At 38.9% G+C, this 18101-nt stretch overlaps 1 protein-coding gene across 6 annotated transcripts in view; it reads right to left on the reverse strand.

Moving 5' to 3' along the window:
* Window positions 1–18101, reverse strand: part of PPARGC1A (PPARG coactivator 1 alpha) — a 410292-nt gene that overhangs the window by 10227 nt on the left and 381964 nt on the right. For 3 of the 6 annotated variants that reach the window (XM_055588146.1, XM_055588149.1, XM_055588147.1), the window contains 6 exons: window positions 11518–12436; window positions 10842–10946; window positions 10570–10690; window positions 5735–5806; window positions 572–693; window positions 89–240 (listed from right to left, as the gene is read on the reverse strand). In XM_055588146.1, the coding sequence (XP_055444121.1) occupies window positions 89–240; window positions 572–693; window positions 5735–5806; window positions 10570–10690; window positions 10842–10946; window positions 11518–12436 (1491 nt within the window). The remainder of the gene's footprint in view (window positions 1–88; window positions 241–571; window positions 694–5734; window positions 5807–10569; window positions 10691–10841; window positions 10947–11517; window positions 12437–18101) is intronic. The other 3 variants (XM_055588151.1, XM_055588148.1, XM_055588152.1) reach the window with 1 other exon arrangement.

Consider the following 18101-nt stretch of genomic DNA (forward strand, 5'->3'; position numbering starts at 1 on the left):
TTGACCCAATGTGGCTACACTTTACATATGTTTCCATTTTGAACTCAACATTATGGATTCCTCATTCTATGTACAGTAAAATCCATACCTAGGTCTGCATAGTTAGACTTGAAAAATTGCTTGCGTCCACAAAAGTACAGCTCGAAGTCAGTTTCATTCGACCTGCGCAAAGTGTATCCATTTTCAAGAGCAGCAAAAGCATCACAGGTATAACGGTAGGTAATGAAACCATAGCTGTCTCTGCAACAGACAAAGAGGAAAAGTTCAAAGCCAGTGAGGCAGCATTAGCATATATGACTGTAACCCTTTCCACTTTGGAGACTTCGCTGGTGCCAGCCTCTGAACCACTGCATCCATTTATCAGTGTGATTGTCCTGTCAAGCCGCTAAATACTTATTTCTGGGACAGGAAATCTCAACTAGAAAGATTAATAAATAGGGATGAAAGAAAATAAATAAGGTTCTGAACTCAACATGTCATCTGTCAAAGCATTCCCATCCTGGTAATCTTACGGCCATAATTTTTTACATATGTCAGCTTCTAAACAAGAAATAATCTTGAAGATTCTCACCCATCATCCCGCAGATTTACTGTGCACTCCTCAATTTCACCAAAAACTTCAAAACGGTCCCTCAGTTCTGTCCGTGTTGTGTCAGGTCTGATTTTACCAACATAAATCACACGGCGCTCTTCCTGGAGGGGGAAGTGAGAAGAGACTTGCTAGTTCTGAAGATAGGAAAGACACTGATGCCAGAACCATTTATGAAGGCACAATCATGCATAACAAGAACCCCCACGGCATGCCAATTAAAGCAAAATACATGCTAACAGGAAACTATGCTGAACCAAGTTTTACTTTCCATTTCTCTAATTTCACTTGCTGCATCTCACTCTCTTCTACCTTTTCTGTCTCTGTTCCTTTGCAACATGAAATTTAATGTATTATTTAAAAAATATGTGTAATGTGGTCTTTTTATCACTAAAGAGCTGAATAATATCTATTAAATATTTTAACAATTGTGACTCCACTATTAATTTTCAAAATTGGTAAGAAACTGACCTGGTTTGCAAAACCATTTAATTTCTCCTTAACTCAGAATTATAATAATAAAACATGTGCATTTTTAAATTTCTATTGACAAATAACTTATGTACATTACTGTATAATTAAGGTGTACAGCATGATAGTTTGATGTACAAATCTTGACATCCCTCAAAATATTGATTCTTAAACTCTAGTATAAATTACCTGGGGGGCTTATTAAAATGCAAATTATTAGGGTTTATTCCAGCTATATTAAAAAAATTGGAAGATACTGCTCAATGATCTTTATTTTTATCAAGTATACCCCAGTGTCTCTGATACAGGTGGTCCAAAGCCAATAATTTTAAAAATACGGTTTTAAAATATAGGCCATTTTAAGCCATGGGTCTCCAAAGAATAAGAGCTATAAAAGAGGCTATAAATTTCACTTTGCCAGTGAATCTTATTTTAGGAACAGATGTGAAGGGCGTGGCCTAATTTTCACAAGTGGAGTCAATATCATCATAATCTTAAAGTCAACAACAATTTATAACCTACAAAACACAGGGAAAATATTTTATAGCCTGAGAATGGATTCATTTTTTGAAGAACAAGAACACATTCTCAGTGTAAGATATAATCCTATATTTCTTGTTCCAAGAAGATAAGGCCAAAGATGATCATGTCTCTCAAAACTGAAAAAAAGATTTTTCAAGAATGTAAGAAGTTAATACGAATGTCCTTATCAACTAGCCTGTACATCTATCGATGACAAACAAGAATGAAATGAACTTGCAGTTGGAGAGATTTAAGTTAGATGGAGGAAGAATCTAGGAATCATAGGACTAAGGCACAGATTTAGCTTGCCTAAGAGGTTTCTCTGGATGTGCTGAGGATATGTTGTCTTAGATGCTAAAAAAAAAGTCATTTAAGCTTAAGGCAAAGAGATATCCTAAGTTATTTACTGAATGCATATCCTTTTCATGTGTCCAATATTTAGCAAAAGACCTGGCAAAGAGAGGACAATCAATAAATGCGTGCCGAGTACAACTGAACAATTCACAGACATATCCTGTAATACATATCCTTCCAGGTGATTTGAGCATCCATGTCTCATCTTCTTTCACCATATGCAGAACTCATATTTTCATTTTCATCAGGGAAATTACTCTGAGCTTCAGATTTGAATAACCAACTACCTATTTGACATCCCAGGTTGGATGTCACCTAGGCACCTCAAACTAGACCAACATTACCCAAACCAAACTCTCTAATTCATCCTCTTCTGACTGGGTTTTTCCTGCAATGTTCTTGTATCAGTAAAGTTAACACCATCCATCCAGTTATTCAGGACAAAAACCCAAGGGCTTTCCTTAATTCTCCCCACTTAGTCCCCTTCTCACATCCAATCACTCCTTAAGTCCTGTGGATTTTTACTTCCTAAATCTGCTCCTTTGATCTAATCTCCCCTAAATCAAGCTGCCAGCATGTCCTTCTGAACTAATATAACAGCCTCCTAATTTGGATCCTGTGTCTGCTGTTTACCCTCCTCCAATTTATTTGTTCACTTCAGCCAGAATAGTTTTTATTAAGAGAAGAGGATCACGCCAATTAAGATCTAAAACATGTCATTGCTTTCTCACAACATTTAGGGAAAGACTTAAATCATTAACAGAATCTACCAGGTCCTTCTGTCTGGATCTGGGATCTGGATCGGTCTTCATCTTGGGCTTCATCCCACACATCTTATTCTTTCCTTTCCTCTATTTTGAGCCACACTGATCTGCTGCTGCTGCTGCTGCTAAGTCGCTTCAGTCGTGTCCGACTCTGTGCGACCCCATAGATGGCAGCCCACCAGGCTCCCCCGTCCCTGGGATTCTCCAGGCAAGAACACTGGAGTGGGTTGCCATTTCCTTCTCCATCAGTCCCTAATATATACTGTGCTCCTTTCTTTCCTAAGGCCTTTGCATCAGGTGCTTCTCTGCTACTTGGAATATCCTTTCCGCACTGCCCCTCCCTCCTCTCCATCAACATACATACTGTCTAGAATTACAGTGAATTCAACAACTGTTTCCTTTCTGAGACCTCAGATGAGTTTTAGTTCCTATTATAAGTTGCTCTAATAGAACAGTCTACTTCTCTTTTGTAATTCTGTGCTGTGGTTTAGTCACTACCTCTTTTGTGACCCCATGGACTGTAGCTCACAAGGCTCCTCTGTCCATGGAATTTTCCAGGCAAGAATACTGGAGTGGGTGGCCATTACCTTGTCCAGGGGATCATTCCAACCCAGGGATCAAATCCATGTCTTCTGCATTGGCAAGTAGATTCTTTACTACTAAGCCACGTGGGAAGCCCCTTGTGCCCAATTATAATTAAATATTAATAGCTTATTTAGTGTTCAATGTCTTCAATGTCTATATCCCCATACAATGAAAACTTTATGAAAGCAGTGACCATATCAGTCCTGTCGACTACTTATTTTAAGAGTACACAAAACAAGAATCTTCTCAATGCATATTTGTTGAAAAATCAATTGATAGGCAACTAATCATTTTCAAGACCTAGCTCCATACCTTTCATTACATCAAAGATGCCCAAGTGTGGCCCTTACTCCCTGAGAGTCTCTAAGACAATGGAGAATGAAAACCAGGTTTGGTGCTTTTATCATAGGAAAAACTTTGCCCAGGTAACTCAGCTGGGTGTACTAACAAAGGTTTCCATGATTCGTTTTACAGGGTTAAGTGTAAGGACTCACTTTTTTCACTCTGCTGAAGCAACTGGTAAAACACAATTCCTTTGACAGCAGTTATTGAGCCTACATAACTGACCAGATGAAGTATAGCAGGCAGAGTGGGCTGCCCAATTCACTTCCATGTAGATTGTATGTCTCAGCTGAAGGCTGTGATTGTGTTGTTGCAGAGTACCCAGCACATCCTGGAGGTCAATAAATATAAAGGGAGATATCCCGGGGCAATGCTGTACACTTGAACAAGGGAATCATCACATCACATTCCATTCTATTTATGCAGCCAGCTCCCTCCAAACAGCCCAACTTGATGGGACTGTTATCTAAACTTCCTGGCGCCTGCTGGCATGAGTGTTATGCACTTTTTTTTTTAATGAACATTTTTAGGAAGGTTACTACTGTATAGAGGAAAAGGAGGGAGAAATGTAGAAGAGAGTGAAAAAAACTTGAACCATCATAAAGAAATTGCTCAGCTACCATTATAGGAATACACACAGCCTATGTTCATCTTCAAGGAAATTCAAAGTTAAAGCAAAAATCGACCATATGCACGTCCATATGCAGACATATCGGGATAGTCTCTCAATTGCTTCTTTATACGAAACTATATTCAACAATAATCCCACAAAGAAAATAAACCAGAGGACCTTTTATATCAGATACTGATACATTCTGTGGTAAAAAGAAGACACAACCTAGATAGGAGAGACAGAAATAGAAATGGCTGGTCCACAATCCCTTAAAATCACCTATTTGACTGTCAATCTCTTTTTATATAACACAGGAATGGGACCATATCTTGTTACCTTACAAAGATCAGACACTAAATACATGTTGAAATTCTCATTTGAGAAAATGATTAGAGTGTTTGGTTTCCTAGTGTTAAAAAAATGAAATTAAAAGGCATCTGAAGGTCTAAAAAGCAAAGATAAAAATCTTCCCAAGACTGGCCAAAATGTCTAGCGAATAATCAATTATTTTCAACATGTTGAAGTTTTATTAGACAGATGAATAGATTCCATATCTTTAAAAAACCTTAACACTTGCAGCCAATTTTTCAAGACATTAATTTCTAAACAGGAGATGAAAGGAAAAGAAATCAAAATGCCTAATAACATTTCCAACTTCTTAAAGGTTTGAAGGAACTCTAAACCTTTGGAAAAAACTCCTTGAAAAATGATTTTCAGACCAGTTTTCACTATCAAGGAGGATGGGACATTTATTAAGTATCTTTTAGCTTCAAGTTTTACAAAAGCTAGTTTGCTGATGGGGTGGATAATAAAATTGAAGATTTGTGTTGCATTAACAGGTATGGTAAATCCTCATTATATCAAGACAGGGGATAAATAAAGAAAAAAAATGACTGAATTAACTGACTTTGCAGTATCAAAATCTCTATCAGAAAGAGTCTAGAGCTGCCCAGTTAGCTGGGAAAAACATATGACAGTTGTTTCTCATAAAAAAAATAAGCAAGTCTTGGTAAAAAGGGTTTGAAAATTAGTGTTGAGATTAACATTTACTGAATTCTAACAGATGCCAAAGTATTGTGCTTCAGTAAGTGCCTACTACTATCTAAGGTTGGATAAATTTGAATAAATCCAGATTAGTCTTAGCTAGAACATGGAAGCAATCTAGATGTCCATTGACAGATGAATGGATAAAGAAGTTGTGGTATATATACTTAATGGAATATTACTCAGCCATAAAAAGGAATGCATTGGAGTCAGTTCTGATGAGGTGGATGAACCTAGAGCCTATTATACAGAGTGAAGTAAGTCAGAAAGAGAAAGATAAATATCATATACTAATGCATATATACAGAATAAATCTTCTGTATTTGCAGGGCAGTATTTATTTGCAGGACAGCAATGGAGAAGCAGACATAGAGAATAGACTTATGGACATGGGGAGAGGGGAGGAGAGGGTTAGATATATGGAGAGAGTAACAGAGAAACTTACATTACCTTACATAAAATAGATAGCCAATGGGAATTTGCTGTATGTCTCAGGAAACTCAAACAGGGCTCTGTATCAACCTAGAGGGGTTGGATGGGGAGGGAGGTGGGAGGAGGGTTCAAAAGGGAGGGAATATATGTATACCTATGGCTGATTCATATTGAGGTTTGACAGAAAACAATAAAATTCTGTAAAGCAATGATCCTTCAATTAAAAAATAAATTAAATTTTGATATTTGGCAAATCTAATACAGTTATGTAAATTTTAAAAATAAAATAAAATTAAAAAATAAATAAATAAATAAATTTAAAAAAATCTAGATTAGTCTCCTTAAAAGCGAATACACAAATAAGAGCAAGTAAACACCATGATGAGTCAGAAAACATGAAAACTATAGGCTCAGAGCACATATAACTACTTTTGATAGAACTGAAAATTTCTAAATAGTGCATTTATGCTCATATTATAACATATTCACCCATATGGAACAGCTCTTGAAAAGGCCTGAACAGAAAACAGCATTATTTTCCCCAAAAAGAATAACTATGAGAAATTAGACAACTATTTTATTTTTTCATTTGGAAGAAGCTGATAATTTTCAGGGATGAGCCTCTGTTTCTGGCTCCTAGGCTGCATACTGACCAATGGAGAAGAGAAAAGAAATGGCATAGTCATTGCCCAAGCACATCTGGTTTTGCTTTTAAGCACTGAGCCATTTCATAATGTCTAGATTTGCCCTTTAAATTAACATCCTATTATCATGTTTTCTGGCAGGAAACTGTAGAGATTGCAAATGGAGTTGGACTTAGAACTCCATGAGAAATTAGAGCAGTGACAGTTAGACATTAAATACTAAACTCTGGCTTGCAGAGTTCTAATATAACCTGAATTATTTCAAGCCTGTGAGACTGAGAAAAGCAGAGGATGAACTGGTTTTTGAGATCATTTAGATGAAAACTGGACAATAGCAGCGATTTATACAATGACAACATTCAACCACAACATATGATTCTGTGTTACTAATTACTAATTATTAGTCCTTTCTTAGCTGTCTGATTTGGTGCACTAAAGTTGGTCCGAATAAAGACTTTTGGACGCATACACAGTAAAAACCTGATAGATGACCTACACTATCTCCTTCTTATGGAACTAAAGAAAAAAAAAGTCAATAGAGACCACAAGACAAGACAGCAAAGGTTAACTTTGTAAAATACCTATTACATGATTGTAACATTTTTTTCATTTCCTTCTGGAGTCTCTGTTTTGCTCATCCCCTGATTATAAAATTGATCTGAATTAATGAATAAATCAGCATTCCACCCAAGATATTCCAAATGTAATTTGCTATTCATTCATGACTTCAAGAGTGTCTCAGAAATCTGAATGAAAATCACCTACATGACCAAGTTAGGCAAACTGTCCTAATTCCTTGAACTGTTTCATGAATGAGTTTTCAAGATAATCTAGCCAAATGAGTCAAAAATCATTGCCTTTATCTCCATGCCCAACTCCATAAAAATACACTTTGCAAACGCATTATGGCACAAGAAAGCACATCATTTTCAGGAAGGAAATCAGTCAGAAAAACTTCCTAAGGGTAACCTCATTAAACAGTTCCACTATGCCTTCAAGATATTCTTCAAAATCTTCATGATGACTTACAAGACCCTTCAAGTATCTGGCTACTGGGGAGCCCCCCAGACTCACCTCCTGCCTCTTCTGTACCCTAGCCTTATAATTAAATGACTAGCAGTTTCCTAATATATCTTGCTCTTTTCCAGAGACTTAGTATGAGCTAAAGCATCTGCCTAGAATAGTTTTTGCAATAAAAATATAATGTACCATATGTAATTTTTTAATTTTCTGAGGCACATTTTTTAAAATGTAAAAAGAAACAAATTTAATTTTAATAATGTATTTCACTTGGCTCAGTACAGCCAAAATATTATTGTTTCAACTTGTCATTGACATAAAAAGTATTAATGAAGTATTTTAAACTCTTTTTTTTTTTTTGGTACTGTCTTCAAAATTCAATCACACAGTGTATTTAAATTTGGGACTAGCTTAATTAGCCTCCTGGCTGATGGCTACCACATTGGACAGCTCACATGGAAAGAACCTTTGCCCTCTCCTCCCTTTAGATTTCAAATCAATCTCACACTCTCTAGGGATGCCCTCCCTCATTCCCAGGGCTGGGTGCCCACCTGTATGCCACTTCAGTACCTTAGATACATTCTCTATGGCAGCAATGAACACATTCCGTGTCTTTACCAGTCAGTGGACTTGAAGCCCCTAAGATGTGGGGATAAAGTCTTACCTAATATTATATCCCAGGTACCTAACAAATGTCTCTCACATAGTCATGTGTTTTCACTTATATTTACAGAAATACCATCTAATTGTCCAACCGGTTAACTGGTTTAACAGTTAAGTCCCAAATCTTTATATTAATCTCTTACTATCTGTGGGTCACTGTGTTAGTAAATAATTTCTATGTCTTATTTTTCTTTTTTAATTTGCTTTTTAAAAACAAAAATAAAAATCTCAAAGCCAAAATTCTCACAAACATCTAGTTAATTATAATGACTTAATATACGTCAAGTTGACATTTGCATTATAATTGCCTTCTTTCAAAGGGAATTGATATTGTCTTAGTCAAAGAATTAACCAAGGAATTTGTTAACATCTGTGACACCAAGGAAAGGCAGGGTGGTATCTGCTTCCAATATGAGGCTAGTGGCCTCAAGAGTGCTTTTGGCTCTGGCATCTATGGAATATAGAGTATATCACAGACGAATCACAGTATTGATCTATTTGCTAAGAGCCAAACTAGCAAAAGGAGCCCTCCTTCCCTTTCTTCACCCAAGTAAGTATCTGGCACTATATTATCTTTGGAAAGAATAATAAAAGCACATACCATTTATCTATATTTATCTACTCAGCTTTGGTTATAGCTGTGTTACATTTTGTGCAAATGAGCAAACATATGATACAATAATTTCTCTCTTTAGTGTCACTCTTCTGGGAAGACACATGAAGAGTTTCATCAAATATGAATTTGAAAACACTGAAATAGCAACTTACTTACATGCTTACTCAACATGACTCTCTTTGGTATATATGAACTGCTTTGTAAACTATATGGCACTCTGTAAATGTGAGTTGTTATAGTTACTCAACAGGCTATTAATTAAAAACAGCAAAATTAGAAAAGCTGAATTTTCCATTTTCATTCATCTTGTTAAATGTTAACTAATGATACTCTGGTAGGTCTTAATATTACAGCTAATTTGAAAGTTGAGAAAAATGAGGGAAAGTGCTATAATTTTCACAAGGCCTTTAATTCGGTCTTAGGTAGATTCAAATTTAAATGGCAGCAAAGCCCTAGACCTTTAGCCTACATATTCAATTACTTCTCCCTTCTTTCCCCTTGAGTGCCTGGGTTAACAAACCTCTCAGTTAACCTTTTTCCTCCAGCTGATAACTGTTGGCCAATGCTTGATTTGGACTTTATTAGTCAGCTTTTTAATGTAGGTTTCTCAAGATTTTTTTGATGGTTGTTGGTTGTATTTAAGGTACCATATCCCTATAACCTTTATAGTTAAAAATCATTTCCATAAGCCCTGGATGGAGAAGGCAATGGCACCCCACTCTAGTACTCTTGCCTGGAAAATCCCATGGGCAGAGAAGCCTGGTAGGCTGCAGTCCATAGGGTCGCGAAGAGTCAGACATGACTGAGCGACTTCACTTTCACTTTTCACTTTCCTGCATTGGAGAAGGAAATGGCAACCCACTCCAGTGTTCTTGCCTGGAGAATCCCAGGGACGGGGGAGCCTCGTGGGCTTCCGTCTGTGGGGTCGCACAGAGTCGGACATGACTGAAGCGACTTAGCAGCAGTAGCAGCAAGCCCTGGTTAGCTTGTACGCAAGATGTATCAAAAGTTGATCTTCACTGAAATGATACTTAGCAGCTAACAGACAGCAGCTGCAATGAACAAAACAGTGCCATTTCTGATGGTTGAGCCATGGCTTCCTGGAGCACCAGGTTGTGAAAGTCCTCAAGGCTCTACTGGGGCTCAGTGGGAAAGAGTTCCTTAATCAACTAGGAATGTCTGCCTGGGACAAGTACTGGATGCTGACAATTGGAGGACCCAGTTTTTGCCTTCTAAGATCTGACAAACAGAAGGAACTAGACTCCTATTATCTAGATCCTCATCCCAAAGGGTCAGTAATGTCCATGTGTCAAGTAAACACAATATCCTACAGTAAGTGGTGCTGAAATCCATGATAGGTTATTGAAAAGTAGCTCATAAGAAATGTGGATGTCTGAGGTGTTGACCCAGCACAAGGAAGAAGTAGGGACTTAGCAAATCTTTTTCTACCATTGCCTTTAAATCTTACTCAAATACAGTCTCTCCATGGACAACACAACCCTCACATCTGCCAAAAAGATGAAACCATCCAGTGACATCTCCTCATTTTCCACTCAGAGCAAAAAGCAGTAGAGAACAGTATGAAGAACTCATCTTCTAGGTCAATGGGACCAGTATACAGCTCTCCTTCTATTTTTAGAAACAAAAGTCAAAAGCAATAATGAGCTTCCAGATGAGTGAAAAACAGGTAGTATGGAGGAGAAATACATGGACTTATTTTGTTTTCCAATAATCAGTGTTAAGAGGGATTGAGGTGTCACTGATGCTAAAGCCAAAAGTCTGAGTACTGCATATTCTAACAGCATCCTTACCATATTTTCTAATCTATGCCCATCACATCCCCCCAAAATGAGAGAGAGAGAAAAAAAGAAACCCTTCTGTAAAATGAAAGTAAGCTCCAGGCTGCTTACAATTGCCTTCTGCCTCTGCCTCTCCCTCTGCTTGGCCCTTTCAGATTCCCGCTTCTCATACTCTCTGCGGTATTCTTCCCTCTTGAGCCTTTCGTGCTGGTATTCCTCGTAGCTGTCATACCTGAGAAACATAACTTCATCATTAAGTCAACCACCTCCATTTGCACGAGCAAAATGAATCATAAACTAGGGAGGGGGCAGGGTTTTGGACTACATTTTGTCATCTACGCAAGGGATAAGAGGCACGGAGGGAAGCGAACGTGCATCATTACCTGGGCCGCCGGCTATGGGGCGATCTTGAACGTGACCTCGCGCACAGGGGCGAATTTCGGTGTGTGCGGTGTCTGCAGTGGCCTGACTCATAGTAGTAGCAAGATCTGAGAGAGAAGGAAAAACAAAAAGGGCATTTGCAACTGCCAGAAAAACCCAGTTTATCAGCATGACTGAGTAGCCCCTGGAATTCTGTCTTAACATAAACCGGCTTTCAATTCCCAACTACTAGTGAGATTTCCCAGTGACAGTGTGCGAACCTCTAGTCAGCTTAAAGGTCTGGGAGTGGTGACATGTTCTCTTGCAACATCTCTTACGGATGTGACTGCTGAACGCCAGCCTGGTACCCTGTCAGCTTTATCTTGCATGGATCTCAACTATTCTGCACAGAGCAGCTCTCCAGGTAATGGAAAAAGTTAGATGAGCAAGTTTTCTACAGATTGCTCTCTCTGGTCTGACTGGTTCATGTGCTATGCTCAATGAGGACAGATTTAAGAGAAGATGGGGAAGAATGTATGGGTAACAACAATCTCCTTAGTTCCGGGAGCACCAGGAACATGCTGTTGAGGGGCTGGGCTGCCGGTGGGTTTTAAATGCTGGTTTTTTTTTTTTGGTTTTTTTTTTTTTTTAAATTCCTGGGGATATCTTAGGCTTTGGGTGGGTTTTGACAAGGTTTACCTTGAAGAAGATCTACTGCCTGGGGACCTTGATCTTGACCTGGAATATGGTGATCGAGAACATGACCTGTGTCGAGAAAAGGACCTTGAACGAGAGCGCATCCTTTGGGGTCTTTGAGAAAATAAAGATTTGGGTGGTGACACAGAATCTCTACATGGAGAGTTAAAAGAAGAACAAGAAGGCGACACATGGAACAATGAATAGGACTGCGTGCCATCCCAAGGGGAGTTCAGTTTATCACTTTCATCTTCGCTGTCATCAAACAGGCCATCCATGGCTAGTCCTGAATTTATAAACATAGGTAGTTTGGAGAATTGTTCATTACTGAAATCACTGTCCCTCAGTTCACTGGTCTTGTCTGCTTTGTCGTCAAAAACAGCTTGACTGGGATGACCGAAGTGCTTGTTCAGCTCGGCTCGGATTTCCTGGTCTTGGAGCTGTTTTCTGGTGCTGCCGGGAGAGACCTGCCTGCTCACCTCCGCAGTCTCTCTCAGGTAGCACGGGTCGGAATCTGTGGAAGAGTGTATTTGCCCCGACCCGTTGGAGGAGGGGGCATCTTTATTTTCTAGTTGTCTGGAGTCGTGGAGCTCCTGTGATGTACTAACGAGTATTTCCATTTTGGAATTAATCGACTGACAATAGTCATGGTCACCAAACAGCCGGAGACTGGGCCGTTTGGCCTTCCTTTCCTCGTGTCCACTGGTGAGCACAGAGGTCTTGCTGAGCTGTGCGTACAACTCAGACTGCTCAGGCCCCTTCTTGGTGGAATTACTGCCTTGGGTACAAGAAGACTCACTGTACCGGGCCTTCTTGGATGGTGGAGGTACCACAGTCTTGCAAGAGGGCTTCAGCTTTGGAGAAGCCCTGAAAGGGTTATCTTGGTTGGCTTTATGAGGAGGAGTTGTGGGTGGAGTTAGGCCTAAGATAATAAAAGAAAAAAAAAAAAAAAAAAACGAGGAGAGAGGGAAAGAAAAAAGATAGAATGTTGTTAAATGCCAGGATACGTTTTCCTCACTTCCCTGAGATTTCAGTCAATGGTTAAAACTCACAGAAAAACAAAGGAAACTAAATTCCTGATAAGACCTGAAAAAGTGACTCTGTCCCTGGAAGCCTCTGTCACCAAGGAAAGACAGATATGCATTCCAAGACTGCAGTGAAAGCCCTGATATTTTGTATTTCAAACACAATGCTAACAGCTCTTGCTTCCCAGGAAACATGAACGCATCACCACCAGGCAGAACCAAAGTTCAGGTTCACAAGAGTAGTCTGTCGTCTGTGTTATGGAAAATGAATGTGGTGGTACTCAAGGGACTCATTGAATGGCTTTGGCCATGTTTGTCTGCAAAGAACACTGGGGAGGATGCAAGGGCGGTAGGAATTTTTGTACAATGAAAGATATCTACCTGTGGTGCCAAAGATTTAGGTAACTTAAAAAAAAAAAAAAGATGGGATGGTAGCAAATGCAGGGCAGGGTGGGGATGCCATAGGCAACTTCAAAGTAAGTTCAGTAAAATATGGTCTGCGAAGGCAGGGCACCAGACAACTCTACAACCTGACAGCAATGATTCTTTGTCTCCACAGTTCATTAACTTAGTAAACCATGGCTAATGTAGGTATAATACATTCTTGTAAGCATAACTAATACATTCTGTCTAAAATATCGTTCTGCAACAGAAACCTAAGTGAACAGTAACACTAAATATTGCAGTGCCGGCGGACCATTTTATTTGGAGCAGCACGTCGGGGTAGATTATGAGGTTGAGGGACTGAAACGAATCCAAGCTTTGGCAACTAGCTAATTAAAAACAAGAGAGAGAGGAAAAATAATGGAAGAAGGGGGGATATCTGTAAATTGTTGCCTTTCCTGCTTTTCTACAGAAGGACAGAAAATTCCATCAGAAGTCATGGTGGGAGACTGTGAAGGCTGGTTGGCTCTGTCAGTTTCACCCCGAGTAAGTCCTGCTCAGCCCTTTCTGCCCAGGAAGAAGAATTGTGGAATGGCTGCAGAGTTGAAGGAACTTTGAAGAAGGGCAGGCTGCAGTTCAAATGACTTTATGCTTACAAGGGAACATTTTAGTTTACAATACACTTTTTATTTAAGAGGTTGGGTGAATGCTATTCAGCAGAAAAGAACTTCAAGTCTGCTAAGAAGCCTGGGGTGAGACTTAAGGCAACTGCACATTTCAAGGAAAATTCTACCTTGCTGGAAAAAAATATATATATGTGTATGTATATATATATATATATATATACACACACACACACAAGTAGGTCACAGCCAGCCACATGAAGTTTTGGTATGAATAAGAAGACACTGCCTCTCTCCCCTACTTTACAAGAAAGAAAGGAAATTAATATTTTCCTTAAAATGAAATATTTTTACACCAATATTTGGTAATATTTATCACACATAGCTAATTCTCCCCAAATGAGGGAAAGACATGAACAAAAATACAAAGAGGTGTGATTTTGGAAATCTATCCCAGTTCAGACAGACAGGGAAATGCAAACACAAAGAGAAGCAAACACTGCTCTTCCTTTGTGACACATCTGAGTCTCAGAAATCTTCCCTTTATTAGCAGCCTACTGTATGCCTGCTCCCCCTACTCTTTGCTTAGAGCTAATAGAGAGGTCACATTACTGAATGAAGCTCACCCTTCTTGTGTTCTCTCTTCATAGACAAGTGTGTCTTTTACTCAATCTAAAGAAATTCCTATATGGCCAATTTTCTCTCTTCCTTCCCCTCCTCCTACTTCCCTTCCTTTAATCTTCTCCTTCTCTTGCTTTTCTTTCTTTCTTTCCCCATCTATCTCCCTCCCCTCTCTCTTCTTGTTCCCTCTACCCTTCGCACTGCCACGTACATATACACCAGTTTCTGTTAACACTACATACTCTCCTGCCTTCAATTACCACTACAACAAATTTAAAGATACCAGTTCTCAGCAAAGAAATGACAAGATTTCAAATATTTCTCACAGGAAGCTAAGATGCTCAAAGAAATAATGATGAATAATCTCTCTTTACTGAGTAAATAACAGTCAAATATTCCAAATGACATAGCCCTTGAATTAGAGGAAATGACATTCAACATCCTCAAATACAACTCCATAAATCTTTTCATGATACTCTGAATTGGGGTAATTTTTATTTTCTAATAATTTACTGCCAGGATCACTCACTTATCAGATATTGCTATATTTTCACGCTTATCTCTTTCTGAATGTGAATTATATCTTGTCTCTTCAAATAGATTAGCAGCTCTCAGAGGAAATGTTGCTTGGGCTTATTTTTGCAAACTGTTTCACCCGTTTTTATTTTTCTAGATCCTCCTTTACTCGTAGGTGTTCCATTTCAGTGGCCCAAGGATCACTTGGGAAGCTGGTCAAATATTTTTAATGACACAGTTCACAGACCTCTTATGGAGAGCCCCTGTCCTGTCGTGTCTGTGTGGCACGTTGCCTTGATCTCAGGTAGTTGTATTTTGACTGACATTGTAGACTTATAAAAAGAAACCCCAAACTTCAGAAACACCAAATTAGGCCACTATTAAAGAGAGACTAGTCCTAAAAATAGCTCAGCTATCTAGGGATTTTAAATATAGAAATTCTTTTTCGTCTTGAACATTTGAAACCCTTGTCCTAGTACCTAAGCTCATTATCGCTTAAATAACTGATTCTCAAGTTGCTCTTGGGAGTGCCGACACCCTGAGTAGTTTCTTAGAGTTAAAAACAAAGCCTTTCACATCCTTCACATTTTAGATGGGCTGTGGCAATTAAATAGACATTCACTGAGGACCTACTGTGTGCCAAATAACCTACCAAATGCTGGCATTTCAGGGATTCAGCCCTCAGGACTTCATAAAGAGATCACTCATTAAAATCTGCAGTAAGTACATGCTCTTGTGTATCTGCTTAAAATTTACAGAAACACCATAAGATAACCAGATAGACCTTATGAGTGAAAATATCAGGGCTGATAAGCTTCAATTGGCACTGCTCATTAAAACAAATATAATACTTACTTAGTTGATGGAAGTTACTTTTGGATTAGGAGTAGGTGGACAGGAAAAAAATAATTCAGATCATTCCCTAAACTTTTTACTTTTAACTGAAAACTTTTTTCATTCAAGGAGAACATCCCAAAGCAAGACTGAGACATCTTGAGGGTCACAAGAGTTTGTGGGATCAGAGTCTCATTGAAAATCTATTTCCAGATAGAGTTCCTGAGATCCAGAGCAAAACAAAACAAAGTGAAACAGAAGTGTCAGAAGTATTTTTTGTTTCTTCTAATGTGATGTCCTAAGTTTAGGAGCCATGGACAGGACAGGGAACCCTTTGCTGCTCCTGAACTAATTTGATTTCTCTAACCTCATCTCCTCCATCCAGAAGGTTCTCCCTTGTGGTAGGAGGGCAGTCAATATTCAATTCCTCAATGCCACTACTCCTGTCATCTTCCCACTAATCGCCAGACTCTCAATTTCATTCCACAAGCCTAAATCAACAGTGCTAATGCCTCCCATAACCTCCGGATTATTTCCTGTGTGTTGATTTTCTGGGGAATGTGTACATTTTGGTGTTGACAGTACAAGGTATATTCCATGCTCTCTCTTGAACTTAGCAGGTTTTGATAGATTTATGTGAGGACAGATGGCCATTACAGGCTGAAGGCTGACAAGAGGCAGTTCAGAACATTGTTAACACACTTGCACAAACTCTCAGCAGTGCAGCACTGTGCAGAATGTAATTCAGACTATAGCTTTTTTATTGCTGCCTATTTTCTTTTGTCAAAAGAGCCTGCTGTGCAGAGCAACAAATGGCTGCTATTACCCAGAATGTAATGGGTGTCAGACAAATCACGTAACACAAACAATCAAGAGTATGTAGGTCATATTTCAACAGAGCACAACCTTAGCAATATTTATGATTACTGCATTGAAATGTGCTCTATAATAAACAAGTACCTCTACATCACTCACACTTATGCACTTCTGCACAGCAAATCTGGGGGGAGTGGTACACACTCTCCAGTTATCTTTTTAAACAAACCTTTAAAAAAAAATCAGAGACAAGTTTGGTTTGGTTTTGTGTTTCATTATGTGATATAAAACGATTTCCTTTGAGGAGTTCTCTTTTGGGTTGGTTTATTTAATTGAATGACTCTAATAAATGGTGAGTCCTCTACTCTGTATTCCGTGCTCCACTATCCAGCCAAAGACTTCAGCAAGATTTTTTTAAATAGTTTACATAGTCTTATGGTTTGCATTTGACACAACCTCTTGCTAAATCTGAGACTTACTTTGGAGTTTGACAGTGGGATTTTTCTTATGTTACATGCCAATTCAAAGATTTCTCAAGGAAAGAAAATAAGAAGATGATTTTCTAATTTTCTTAAAAACTTACCAAAGAAGGAGGACCGGGCAAAGAGGTGTGTGACTTGAGTTCATGCACATACTTTTGGCTTCAAGAACTTGGAGTGGGTGTCAAGGGTGCATAGGAAGGACTGAAACTCAATCAGTATGAACTGTTTACTGCTACTGTTACTGCTAATATTCTGTTTATAAAAGCTCCAGTGCTCATTCTTCATCCCTAACTTCCCCAAGACTCACTGGATCTTTACAAAAGCCAGCAATCAAAGTGTTAATCCTTGGCACAGAAGGGCCTCTCTCACACCCTGCTCTGGTACCCAGGCTGGCATGTCCACTCTGACTGACGGAGCTCCCACCATTCCTGCTTTTTAAGGATTTCCTATGTCACTCCTGATTACTGGGGAACAAACTGGCCTTACAGAAAAACTTCAGAACATTCCCATGACATGTGTCTAATGCCCCAGCTCTTTCTCATGGAAAATGTAGAGCTGTTATCCATTGGCCCTCAGGCACTTTCCCACAGAGCTGGGGCAGGAGAAGTTGTCAGGGTGTCTCTGACCAAACCCCTGAAGTAGATGTGGGAGATAAAACTGCTTTGCTATCCTTGGCTTGAAAGAAATTAGATAGTACCATTTCCAGAAAAGAAAACTGAGGCACTTTTCAGACGTTGAGGCAAGAAGAATGAGATTAAAACAAGAGAATGATGGATATGCTTGAAATATGGAAGAAATTCCTGTCAGGACAAGTTGCCAAACACTGGAATGGGCTGTAAAGAGAATTTGTTGGGTCTCCCTTTCTTGGCTTCTTCAGCCACAGAAATGGATTATACAACCTGTCAAAATCACTTTCTCGTTCTGTGTCATTGTGGCTTTCCTTTAAAACTACCAACTACTACCACAAAAAAAGGGGAAAAAAAAAAAACTAACTACTTCTCATATTTTGCTTTGTTCTATTTCCCCACAGATAAGTCACATACAGAAGATGTATATAGCAAGAGGGTATAGCAAATGTATGCTGTTTGTCAATATTCCATCCAGCAAAATCACCTTTTAAAAGGATAGGAAATCAGAAGTCCACTATCATGAGAACCATGGGGAAAACATACACGTCAATGGAGGAAAACATTACTAAGGCCTTCTGTGTTAGGGTGGTGAGACTGCTGATGATTTTGTTCTTCCCATTTTCCTAAATAGCTTGAAAATAGTTATATTAATTCTTA

Source organism: Bubalus kerabau, chromosome 7, assembly GCF_029407905.1.
Source record: "Bubalus kerabau isolate K-KA32 ecotype Philippines breed swamp buffalo chromosome 7, PCC_UOA_SB_1v2, whole genome shotgun sequence".
NCBI classification, from domain to species: domain Eukaryota; kingdom Metazoa; phylum Chordata; class Mammalia; order Artiodactyla; family Bovidae; genus Bubalus; species Bubalus kerabau.